The sequence below is a fragment of the Abramis brama genome (genome assembly GCF_963993115.1).
Source record: "Abramis brama genome assembly, chromosome: 5".
NCBI classification, from domain to species: Eukaryota; Metazoa; Chordata; class Actinopteri; order Cypriniformes; family Leuciscidae; genus Abramis; species Abramis brama.
In genome coordinates, this window is record NC_139967.1 from 41339057 (window position 1) to 41353003 (window position 13947).

Below are 13947 nucleotides of genomic sequence, written 5' to 3' on the forward strand. Positions count from 1 at the left end.
CCTTGGAATCTGGAATTTCAAAGCACTTTTTTGTGCCCAAAGTACCTCCCAGTTTCTACACACCCTCATGAGAAACTCCACTCCTTTCAGCTTCTTTTTATACGAGTTGATTCATATCTGCCAGGCTGATTATTGAATTTCACCAGCTAGGTGTGATTCTACTCTGGATTTTAATCATTAGAAACTATCTGCGTCCTTGTTCCAAGATGAACACAAATGCAGTGATCCGTTTGATATCATTGCTGTCTATCTGGATGTGGACCGGACAAGGTAAGTGCATTTTAATGATCAATGTTTGTTTGGTCTTTTTATATGGTTGTTGTTAGTAAAGCGATCTAGGGTAAAACTTAAGTTTAGGGTCCATTCTCACTATTGACCACTTAGTAGCATGCATATTACTAGAATATTGGCTGTTTATTAATACATATTAATGCCTTATTCTGCATGACCATATTCTACATCCCTTAATCCTACCACATACCTAAACTAGTAAGGTAACATAAGGTTACTAACTGTTAATTATCAGTAATTAGGATTTTTAGTTTTTAGATTTTTAGGACCCTAATCTAAAACCCCAGATCTGGTTTTAGCATTACATCACAAATACACTTAATTTATTCTCTAATCATGCTGTTTATATTGAATCTCAGTTTAACCCTACTCCTCTCTCTGGCCATTATGACCTGTAATTAATATATTTGAAAAATCAGGTCTTCCTCTGAAACTTTCACACTTGAAATGGGAATGTACACACACAAAAGTTTTTGGGGTTGTCATAAAAATAGTAACAAATCTTTTACTCACGGGTCATTTTGACCCACATAAGGAATGAATGGGACATATGAGGAAACTTTTTATCAATTTGTTAAACACACACACACACACACACATACACATGAATCAATATATCGGACTACTGAACATTCCAAGAACACACACACACATTCTATCAGTCACAATGCAGATCTCACAGATATGAAGTGGAACACATTTACAATGCAGAACAAATAACAACATATAGTTCATAAAATCTTTTTGAATATTTGTACTAATGCCCCGCTTGTCCATTAATTAAGATTTTTAGACCATAAAACTTTTTATTTTTTCCCACTTATGAATTAAAAAAATAAAAATAGAAAAATGTGGCTAAATATTCCAGCTGCACTTTATTTTACAGTACATGCACTTTCGTGTACTTACCTAAGAAAGTACTGTTAATACATGGTAACTACATGGGTTAAGGGTAGGTTCAGGGTTAGTACCTAGTTATTACACAGTTATTGCAATTACTATAAGTACATAGTATGTATATGGGGAACAGGACTGTAAAATAAAGTGCTGCTAATATTCCTAATAAACAATACATAAAAATGTATAATATGATGAATAGGGACATACAAATTGGCTGAATGTATTTATTTAATATATATTTGCAGAATCTTCAAAATGTTAGAAAAGTAAAAAGTAAGAGGATCATAAAATCAGATCATCCAGGTAGTGACCATGACCAACAGTATTAAGAATCAAGTGTGTTTTAACTTTTAAATGGAGTCATTTTTTATAAAATCAGCTATTGTCATGAAACTGCTCAGAGACACGAGGTTGAGGATCCAAACACAGAAGTTTATTGAAAGGATAATCCACAATCGTAGTCCAAAACAGGCAAGAGGTCAAAAGCATATATTTATTTGTGTTCAGCACAAGAAAGAAATTCATACAGTTTTGGGACAACTTGAGGGTGATTAAATGATGACAGAATTTTCATTTTTGGGTGAACTATCCCTTTAAGTATCATTAATTATAGCAATATTTTATGGATTATTTTATGGATTTAAATTGAATACATTTTGTTTTCTTTTTTTTTTCTTTTTTTTGGTAAAATTTTATCAAATAAACGGCTCGTAAACATACTTTATCACTTGAAAAAATTGGGGGAAAACATTAAACATGAAAGTACTATGCAATGATTCAAGACATTTTCCCTTAATGGTTCATATGGAACCTTTCTGGCATAAAGGATTCTTTAAAATTGAGTAAAAAACCTAGGATTCTGTATAGAAACCCACTGAACCTTTGGATAGCACCCCAGGATAGCTAAACTCCAGGAGCAGGATTGGACACCCATGTCATGTTCATACAAGTCATAGAAATTCTAGATAGAGCCTCAGGAGAAACACACAAGAAAGCAAGACTGAGCCTGTATGTTCTGTTCCTTGCCCAGTTTTTCAATCAATACACCTGTACCACTGCAAATATTTGGGGTTGTTAGGTGTAACGCAATCCATTTTTTTCCCATGACAGGTGCAAGTGAATTAGGGCTGAACCTGCTATTATTCTGTGACAGACTGTTGGAACAATGCGGTCATTTTAAAAATGTCTCTTTAAATGATTACTTTTCTGTCTACAGGTCAGACATTCCAGCCGCAGCTCTCACCTATTGATTTACAAGGCAAAATCACCAGCAATACGGTAATACTGAAGCAGCCGTATTGTGTTTTTGATCAGACATGCGATGGCTGTGAGATATGGCTGGTAGCTGCACTGAGCTCAGGTAAAATATATTTACAAATTAAGGTCAGGGTACAATCATTTAATAGATTTATTTTATTTTGTTTGCAGGCCATAGCACAGATTTTCTCTTGCTCTGCCAACTTGTAGACAAGTAGAATTTTAACAGACACACACACACACACACACACACAGGTAATATACCGTTTAAAAGTTTGGGAATTGTTGTTTTGGCATGCATTAATTTGATCAAAAGTGACAGTAAAAAGACATAATGTAATACAAGAAAAAAAAGAAAAAGTTAAATTTTTGTTTCAAAACTTACATTTTCAACATTCTAGAAAATCTACTTGAGCACCAAATCAGCATATTCGAATGATTGCAACAATTAATCGCATCCAATATAATATATACTACAATACAATATCCATAATATGTGTGTATACTGTGTATAATTATTTTGTATATATAAATACACACACATGTACATATTTATATACATACACACACACACACACACACACACACACACACATATATATATATATATACAGTAGCCTATATATTAGTGCTGGGCAACAATTAATCGCAATTAATTAAGGGACATAGCACTGGCTGTCCACATTGTTGAGCCCTGATGTGTGTGATTTTAGGCTTGGTTTCAAAGACAGGGCTTAGATTAAGCTAGGAGTTCAATTAGGACATTTAGCTTTAATAAATGTGCAAATAAAAAAAACATTACTGGTGTGCATCTTGAGACAAAACAATGGCAATGACATATTTTAAGATATGTCAGAGCAAGTTTCAGTCAGTTAATACAGCTCAAACATGCATTTTAGTCTGAGCCTAGACTTAAGCCTTGTCTGTGAAACCGGGGGTTAGTGTTCTAAAATGTTGTAGGCCATTGAATATCTAATGCAAATGCTTCCATCTGTCTAAATGATCAAACCTCTTTCACCTTTAGCGACCGGCACCTTTGATGCTCAAGTTACAAACTCAGCTCCCAACGTCCTCAACCTGTCACCCTACCCAACAGCGTTTGGCGCATCATCATCGCCGAACTTCTTTGTGACCAAAGTTGGACCTCTGGCAGGCTTCCCCTGTAATCAGGCCTCCAATGACTTATACTTCAGAGTCGGAGCCGAGGGGAAATGTACTGGCACCAACTGTAATGGAATATTACCTGATGGATCCAGTGTTAGGTAGGACCTTTTAATGTAGGACCTGCAATGTGAACCCCAGACTTCATTTTACATATACAGTAGTTTAACATTTCTAAAAACCCATAGGAAATTCTAAAGACAATTAATGTTGACTCTAAAATGCTAATTCTTTTCCAGGATTTAAGATTACAAAAGCCAACACAACTCTCCTTTCGATGTCATGTCGTAACTTAACTATTGTCATTACTTAACTACATTTAGCTCAACTGTAAAAAAAAAAAAAAAAAACACAGTGACATAAGCAAAAATTTCCAAAAAAAGCTCAGTGTATATTGTCAATAGTGTACCGATGAATGAAGCATAGGTCACACAGAAGTCACTCTCAAATAAAGAAGCTTTCTGTTGGTCAACGCGACGAATCTGCATGATCAACTGAACCTGATGCGAAATCTGCATGGGGAAATTTTTCGCCCCCGCTTGAAATTCCCATTGACGTGAATTCCTATGGAAATTACTGAGTGGATTTCGCCCATGAAAATTCTCTTAACATTGGTAAATGTGAACAAATGCGACCACATTAGCGAAATTTAGGCTAAATTCAGTAGTGTCAGTAGTGTTATCAAATCATGAATCACAGCCCACACAGAAGTTACTTTCAAATCAAGCAGCTTTCTGTTGGTCAACATGGGGAATTTGATCAAATTGAACAAGCAAAATCTGTATCGCTCATGGAAACTGCCAAACATGCCTATTGTAATTACTCGAAATGTGACTGCACCTTTAGAAATCCTAATAATTTTATTGATTTTGTTAAAAAAACTGCTTTAACAATAAACTGATCATGGATTTATTTGAGCAATATCGCATGAACGAGTGCCATTGCTGAATATCTGCATTGCTGTGATGATATTCAGATCTACAGAACGATTGCAAGTGTAAGATTTCTTTTATACAACAGCTAAAGCTAATTAGATTTAGACACAACATTGGCTGTTTTTTTCCTTAAACCGAAAATAGTTTTAAAAGAAGTCAACCTTTGCAATTTTCTAATCAAAAGACAGTAGTTGAATTCGTTCTTGAATGTGTTAGAGCTAAACACTGAGTGAATAATTCAGTGATTCACTTATAAAGACAGTCACGTGTCGCCACCTACTGGTGTAACAATGTAACCTGCAGAAAGAGTCATTGAAAAATCCCCAACATAATGCACAGACTGCAGTATTTATTTATTTACAAGACTCTACAAAAGTATAATACTTCTTAAATGCTGGTATTCTTCTGCAATGCTGTCCTTTTTAAATATTGTAGTTTGTCAGAAGACTGCAGTTTCAAAGTAGCTTCTTAAACTCTTGATTTAAGTTTGCTGTTAATGTATTGCAACTGTTTTTCACTTTTTTGTTTTTCACAGTTTCAAGTATCTTCTTATCGATGTGAACAACCAGATTATTGTTAATTCGTCAAATTGGTCTGACAGCATTCCTCTTAAGACAAGTAAGAATTCATAATATCAAATCATTTGAATTACCACTCTGCTAAGTAATATTGGAATAATTAATATCTTAATAATTTGTTCATACAGAACAAAACCCTGAAAGCATTAACAGTGGTCTAAGTGCGAGATCTGGTGCCATGGTTGTCATTATTACCATCCTATGTGTGGCTGCGGCTCTGCTTTTACTGCTTTTCTTCATCATGTTATGCGTAGCCTAGTAAGTAAATCATTTAAATCATATCCACCTCACAAATACAGTGGTCCCAAAATATAGACACTTGAATCACACTTTAAAATGATTTAAACACACAATTGCTAGTTTATATCTCACAATTCTGACATCTTTTCTCAGAATTGTGAGATATAAACTCGCAATTGTGAGTTATATAGTGCAATTCTAAGGTAAAAAAAACCCTGACTTTTTTCCCTCAGAATTTTGTTAGTTTATTTCTTGCAATTTCAACTTTATAACTCGCAATTGGGACTTTATGTCACGCAATTCAGAATTGCAAGATGTAAACTTGCAATTGTGAGAAAAAAAAAAGGTCAGAATTGTGAGATAAAAAGTCGCAATTACCTTTTTTATTTTTTATTCTGTGGCGGAAACAAGCTTCAATACTCAATATATGATTGCATGTAATGTCATCTAATGCCAGTGCAATTCATTTTCCTAACATCTGAATCTTGTCCATCCAGCTGTGGCAAGAAAGACAAATTCCAAACGACATCTCCTATGAGAGTCATGAACTCAATCCGTATCCCCCGCTATGACATCCACAGCCTGAGGGGGCGAGCACACCCCTACGACAACCCAGGATACGTGTCGGAAGGGAAAAATTATTCCACGTCTGAGACTATGCCCAAGTCTGGAATACAGACACAGAAACTGTGAGCTCCATAGACGCCATCATTGCATAGCCTATTCCAAGGGAAGCTAAACTACTATGCAGTATTTCCTCTTTCAACATGTCACAAGGCAAAATAGAGGAACTCTATGACACTCACATCAGAACTATTCCCTGTAGAACTGTTTTCTGTGTAATATCAAACCAGAATGGTTGTGGTGAAAGTTGATATTTTAGCCATTATCTTTTGTAAACTCTTTTGGCCTCAGTATTGTACGTGCTCAAAAGAACAGATTGACTACAACATGCAAATTCACTAGATGGCGCTGTCTAGTAACCAAGCAGATGTGGAACTGTGACAGTCATAATTTACTGGTATTTACTGGTGCAGTTTTTCCTAACCTTCATTGTTTTAGGGTTCAAATAGGCTTAAATATCCTTTCATCAACACCGAACCAGGAATTTGTTCCTTTTAACTGGATATTTGGTAACTATACAATAGAGTCTCAATTGTATATAATTGTTGTCAAAGCGTTCATTAACTAATGTTAACTGATAAACATTTTTATCTTAATAAATGTATTAGTAAATGTTGAGATTAACATTAACTACTAATAAATGCTGTAGAGTTGTTCATTGTTAGTTCATGTTAAAGTCCCCCCTGTGGTGAAAATCAAGCTTTTAATGTTGTTTATATGTAAGTGTGTGTTTTTTTATTTTGTTTTTTTAATATACTTTAAAGTGCCCCTATTATGCTATTTTAAAGTTTCCTAATGTTGTTTTGGAGTCTCCTACAACAGGTTTACATACATCAAAGGTCAAAAAACATTCATTTTCTCATAATATACATTTGCACATCACCACATTTTCAATAATTCCTCAAAACGGCTCGTCAAATGAATCAATCTCTCGAAATCCCTCCTTTCCGGAGCTACTCTGTTCTGACTCAGTATGTTGTGATTGGTATAAGTTGAGCCATGAGTTGACATGATTTATATTATAGTTTTAGCTTAAATTTTGTATTTTATATAATAAAGTAAATTTCCTGAAATCTAAATATTAATCTATATGTTCTTAAAACCGACTTTTATGACAAGTACTTGGAGGTACTAGTCACTATTTAATTTACTATTTGTATTATTGTGTATATTATTATGCAACTGATATTACATTGTATTTGCTATTATTATTATTATTATTATTGTTATAATATTATACCACTTGCGATTATCAATCTATTATAGTTATGCTGTTAAAATATTGTACTATTCAATAGTCACTATTTAACTTATTATTTTTTATATTCTGTCATTGATATTTCATATTCCATTGCTATTATTATAGTATTATAGCCTAACATAAACTATATGCTATCAATATATTATTATTATATTGTTGTACTTATGATATTATATAATTATACTATTCATTACTATTTTATTTGCTGTACACTTGTTTTTCTATTTTATTGACTATACACTAAACTATTTACTATTACTTCTCACTTAATCTTATATTTACTATCTGCATTGGACTGTAGTACCATATCATGTTTTACCAAAAAGGATCCATCAGTTATCTTTGTTATTGTATATTTGGAGTATATCTGTAAATATCTATCATTTAAAGGTGCCATTGCATGAATTATTTTATTATTTAAGAATGTTTCCTGGGGTGCCCTTATAATGTTAGTATGTTTTTTAGATCAAAACTTGTTATAATTTAGAAATAAAAGGCATATTTCCTAGCCTGATTTTAGCCTCTGATTTGAACGCTCTGTTTGAAGGGGTGTGTCTGCTGTGAGACTTCAGTGTAAACTCCCACTGCTGTGATTGGCTGACATGCTTGCATATGAAATATCTAGCATGTGGAACTCTCTCGAAAACTTTTACTATTACAGCTATTGGGATTAACGAATCGTGAGAAGTTTTTTAAGTATTTAGATCTATTCCCTTCACATAAAAGGTTGCAGTGATGAGCATTGAGCAGATGACAGCCTGTTGATCGTGTGAATGAAGATCTTATCATTGCAACGCAGTTTCTGCACTCTCACTAATGATTTCACCAATGCAGACATGAGGTAAGTACAGTAAGAGCTTCGTGCAGCGTAACAGCGTCATTGATTTCATAACGAGTTTTGGCAAGTGTCCAGATAAACTCGCGTTGTGTGATTGACAGCTTGGGCGATTGGAAAGGGATTGTTCTTTGATCGCTTTCTGTATTAATCGCAGTTTAAGTAAGATTATTTTCATCCTAACGGTACGTTCACACGGGTCGTCAGCGTCAACGCTTGACGGAAGGCGTGGCTGAAGTTTGGCACTGACGCCATGGTCATAGCAGCGTCAGCCAATGAAATTAGACAGGAACTCAACAACAAGCTTCATTGTCATTCAATGGTCATAAAGGACCGGGTGATTGCCCACCGCAATAATTAGTTTCTCCTCCATTTTAAAATTTATCCTCAGTTTGCTGCTCTTGAACAGGATGAACGTGATTGGCTGCCGCCTGGCTACTGTATTTGCATAGAGCGATCTGATTGGCTGACGCTTCCGTCGGCGGCGCTTCACTGGCGTTGCTCGCGGCAGAAGTTGAAAAATTCTCAACTTCTGCCGTGAGCAACGCCAGTGAAGCGCCGCCGACGGATCCACAATTCTTTTCGGCAAAGCTTGACGTCACCCATTCAAAGTCAATGGGAAGCGTTGACGCTGACGCCCCGTGTGAACGTACCGTAAGAGAAACGACGTGAAGTTGATCGTTTAGTCACTGGCTTGATTTACTGATGCATAAACAGTGTTGAACGACTTTGAGAGAAAGATTATCTGTCTGAACTTGAACAATTACACATCAGACATTCACATAACCTACTGGTTCTTCAGAGGCTCGGATGAAGGAACTAAAACAATACCTTTGTGTTAATTTACAAATGTACAAGTACATCCAAACACTGAGCAACTGCCAGGCTTCGCTCATTTGCAAGCCATGATGTCTTTCGAGGAAAAAACAATATTGCGCTCGCGCAGCTCATTTTCTCATGAACGGGCCAAATTCTCTTTGCGGGCAAAGAAGAGAAAGGGGAGGTAACCTTTCCCCTTATGACGACATAAGGGGAAGATTTCTAGATTCGCCTGTCTGAGCTTTCATTTTCTCAAAAATACCCAGGGCTTGGTTTACACCCATCAAAATGTCTAGCCACTGGGGGACCATAAGGCTAGGGAAACTCATATTAAGGTTAAAAAACCTCATAAAGTGAAATTTTCATGGAATGGGACCTTTAAGTGCTATAAAAATACAGAAAGCAGCCTACTGGTGTGATTTGTAATTTGCCGATTTGTTTCATTTTCTCAATCGCGGTCAAGAAAAGCTAAAATCGGGTTAAAGACAGAAAATGCTTTTTCCACAATAAGAAAACTTTATTTCATTTAATGTTAAAATTTAATTATATCTCAATATGGGGGTCTTCACAATTCTTATCCAAGAATAAAAGCCAAATACACGACAAGCCTGAGCTTTAACAATTCCTTATTAAAAAAATATTTTATAAGTCTAACTATCGAGATTTTAAATAACTAGAGATGGAACTTTTTGTACACCACGTACAAACCACTGAAAACGGTTGATACGTAAACATTATTTTTGTTTTTATCCGGATAAACCGCTCACCCGTTTTCTTGCATTTGTTAACAGCGCCCTCAGCGGCGGACGCATTATCGCAGCAACGTTCCAAAGCGGCCAATATGGCGTCTATGTATTTATTATGCTCCTACACCTTAAACAGTAACGAACAATGACGTCGATTTTACCATGTCAATGCGAGCGCGAATCCGATGATGGAGCATTGGAAGAACTAGTTATTCCAACCTCCATCGCCTCGAACAGGACGTTTCTCAGTGATAAATTAATGACCTTGTACAATTAGCAAAGTTAATTTAGCAGCAAATCTTAAAAAAAACAAAACAAAAAACAGTTTGACTATTACATAGGCTACAAACTCATTATAGAAACATTTCAGTTCATATTTCTACCATACTTATCTTTTTGAGCTGAGTTGAGAACAAACAAACAAATTGTCATCGAGTCGACGCAATAAACACTGAATAGTAACGTCAACTCTTTATGAGAAACCAGACCCGCCAATACAGCTGATATAGCCTACATATAAAAGATTAATTAATAGTAATATTTTTCATTTTTACACAATAATATTGCTACACCTCTCAGACAGTGTGAGGAGTGAGTGTGTCAAGATGTGGAGGAATCAAAACCAGAAACCAAACGCAGGTAACGTTAACTTAAGTTAGGATTTACTGTCACATTATGAATTCCTATGTTACTTTGGAAATGAAAATAAGTGTTGGGTCAGTCTAAGTCTTCCATCTACTATCTAGATAATCAAATTACTTGCCATGTATTATTTCCAGAGAGCTACTTGTATATAGCCTAAATCTGGCTAATAATTGAAAAACTGCTTATCTGCTAATACAACACTTTGCTGCAGTTATGTCATTCAGGTTGCTGGAGCCTGAAATCAAAGCAGACATTTGTCTCTCTGTGTTTCTGCAGGCTGTCTCTCTGTGCCTCGTTTAATCAAAGGAAGAGGAGCAGGCTGCCTTTGACATCGAATCCCTCTGAGAGTGAGCATGTTTCCAAGTGAAGAAGAGTTACAAGTGGATGAGCTCTCCCATGCAGAGCTCAGGGCTTATGTGGAGGGATCAGCTCATGCTCCCCCCAGTTCCAGACCACAATTCAACATCAAGCTGAAGGTGGAGAACCTTGCAGTAAGTTGGGGAAATACATTCAAATGCACTCTTTATCATTTAATTTTAATTTTATCATGTAAATTCATATCTTTATCTTTTTTTTCTGATAGGTGAGCATTACATTGTTGTGCACCTACCCAGCTGACTACCCGAAAGTGTTGCCAGATATTACTGTCAGGTATTTAAATATTTTGAGTTTCCAATTAATATTTTTCATAAGCTGTTTTTATTGATTGTTTACTCAGTGACATACTTGAATACACACTGACAGTTCCTATTGGACTTTCTATGATAATTTGATAATAGTCCTGAAGGATTCTAGTGGGATCAAACCCAGACAGCAACATAGTGTCGGCCCACATCTGGTACATCTGGAATCCATGTGTACCAGATGTGGGCCGGATCTGGGCCAAAGTGTTCAAAAGTGAAATAAATTAGTACTGAATTAAACTTAAATCAGTAACACTTTACAATAAGGGTTCATTAGTTAACATTAGCTAACTACATTAGTTAACATGAACTAATAATGAACTGCACTTCTACAGCATTTATTAATCTTTGTTTATGTTAATTTCAACATTTCCTAATACATTATTAAAATCTAAAGTTGTATTTGTTTACATTAGTTAATGCATTGTGAAGTTACAATTAACAAACAATGAACAGTTGTATCTTTATTAACTAATGTTAATAGAATCGAGTTTTCAAATTTGCAAAAACGATTTTCTTTCAATTTCTTTTGATGTCCTCCAGTAATATTTTGTGTGGAGGGTCTTCAGTCTGCTTGTGATGTGTTCTGGGCCAGGTATGAATTGAAATCTAAACCAAATCAATAGGGTCTACTCTTACTCTTTTGTGAACACGCCTTTTGAGTGCAAACTCAAAATACCAAAGATGAGTTTAATACCTAATTTAAAATAGGTTTTGTTTGTGTGCCTGTGTGTGTTTGACTATACTTGTTAGGTCCAAAATAAGGATCTCATTTATTATGTTAGAGGCCTGTGTGTGTATGTGTTTTATGGCTGTTTAGATGACTATAAAACATTTCTTGAACTTGGACATATGTTTAAGTGCTTAAATTTGCTACCCCTGATATAGGCGATGATATTTGCTACCCCTGATATAGGCGATCTCCCAAATTCATATACAGTAGATTAACTTTTAATTTGTATGGTTTTATGTTCTCTGCAACTAATAATTGACCGTACTTTATGGTTGACACAAACAATCTTAATTTAATTTTCAAATTGTTTTAAAATGATTATATTATATTATATTATATTATATTATATTATATTATATTATATTATATTATATTATATTAAACTACCGGTCAAAAGTTTGAAGGAGATTTTTTTAATGTTTTGAAAGAAGTCCCTTATGTTCACCAAGGCTGCATTTATTTGATAAAAAAAAAAAAAACTGTAATATTTGTGAATGAAATATTACAATTTAAAATAACTTTTATATTTAAATATATTTTAAATTATATTTCTGTGATGGCAAAGCAGATTTTTATTACTGGTGCATTTTAAAAAAATATATATTTTCAGAGTGAAAGTTATGATTCGTCACAGAGAGGATGTCCCTTTGGAAAACAGCTCGATAGAGGAGAGAACTGGATTTCATGAAGCCATTTTTGACCCTCACGGGACCAGAGGAAACCATATGGTCCTTGGACAGCTTTATCAGTTCCTTAATGACAAAGGATGTGCTGATATCTTTCAAATGTTCTTTGGGATTGAGGGGAGATAATAGTTTGTCTGTGTCTGTTTGTGTGCACATCATTTCTATTTTTGCCTTATTTTTAGGCTAAATATTGAAAACATTACAAATTTTAAAACAGGAAACCAATTTTATAGTAAAGGCAATGAAATGTGCAATCCAAACATATTAGTAGGGTTGTAGTTCTGCATCACTGTTGTGTCTAAAGGATGCACCTGTGTCATCAATCCTCAAATTTCTAATCTTCATAAAGATGCTTTATTTCACTGTGCTGTCTTTGGAATTTTTTCTTTTAGCAACTCACTTCAAATGTAGTTTATCTTCCTTTTATGGAACACAATGTTGTTCCGATAGTGTTTTCTCTCTTGGTGCATTAGTGCCTGCCCACTTTTTCAGTGGCGTTGGTTCTGGAAGTATTTTTTCCATTCATTTTTCCCTTTAGGATTTTTAAAAAGTTTCTGTTAAAGTATTATAAGCAATGAACCAAACCAACCAGCTATGAGGTGAATCATAACATCACAAACTTTGATTTAAAACAAAAATGTATTTGAAAATTAGACAAAAATGCAAAGGTACAAGACCGTGTACTTAACGGCTTTAGTGAGGAAAAGAACTACAATCCCACGAAGCATTATGAACAAATATTTAAGTATTTTGAGAGCATGGGGATATTGACTTGATTACATCATTCATAGTGCTTCATGGGAGTGAGCAGAGCTAAGGAGCTCTTTTGGCTTGTTTTGCTTGTCGTGGCTCTGATTGGTGGAATTTTCTGTACAGAAATCACCCTGAAATTATGGGTAATGTAGTTTTTACACCACAAAATCAGCTGTTAAACACGGTTATTTTAGAAATAATTATTTTAGATACCAGTTGCAATATGTTATCGCCAAAAATCAATTTCCCTATATGGAGAGTTTTACTTGACTGTCTGCTCTCTATTGCAAGGATTCTGGAGATCACTTCAATTAACAATTGATAAAGTTTGGCTTGCCGAATATTAGACTAAAGCACACTTTCTACTAAAGCACATATTAATTGTTAATGATATGATCACAGATCACAACCTAGATGTGCTCAGTTTGACAGCTAATGTGTACCTGAGTGCTGCCTAATTTACTGCTCCACCCATAAATGCATCTCTCTGCACCTCCTGCTACCTTACACTGGCAGGCGCCCTACTGTCCTCTCTCTCGAGGCACGCAGGCGTTGACACCCATTAATGAAGACATGCCAGTTACTATAAGCAGGCAGTCACCTCAATTGTCACCACTGCAAATTGTAGCCTCTTTTTCCTATTTGTAGTGGAGATGAGTGGTACCCGATGGGGTCTTCTGCTGTTGTAGCCCATCCACCTCAAGGTTGTGCGTGTTGTGGCTTCACAAATGCTTTGCTGCATACCTCGGTTGTAACGAGTGGTTATTTCAGTCAAAGTTGCTCTTCTATCAGCTTGAATC

General features: G+C 35.2%; 2 protein-coding genes across 2 annotated transcripts; both read left to right on the plus strand.

Moving 5' to 3' along the window:
* Positions 1-79: 79 nt before the first annotated feature.
* On the plus strand, positions 80-7748 carry upk3b (uroplakin 3b). The gene is made up of 6 exons (XM_084113417.1): positions 80-270; positions 2408-2551; positions 3473-3710; positions 5080-5162; positions 5251-5380; positions 5860-7748. Exons 1-6 carry the CDS (start codon positions 207-209, stop codon positions 6053-6055), a joined length of 855 nt encoding a protein of 284 aa, XP_083969543.1. The 5' UTR covers positions 80-206; the 3' UTR covers positions 6056-7748.
* A 2897-nt stretch (positions 7749-10645) lies between these two features.
* LOC311083793 (uncharacterized protein) lies at positions 10646-12757 on the plus strand (the record flags this gene model as incomplete). The annotated part of the gene is made up of 3 exons (XM_084115537.1): positions 10646-10783; positions 10876-10943; positions 12319-12757. The coding sequence occupies 3 exons, from the start codon at positions 10646-10648 to the stop codon at positions 12518-12520; spliced, it is 408 nt and encodes a 135-aa protein (XP_083971663.1). The 3' UTR covers positions 12521-12757.
* Between the last annotated feature and the right edge of the window lie 1190 nt (positions 12758-13947).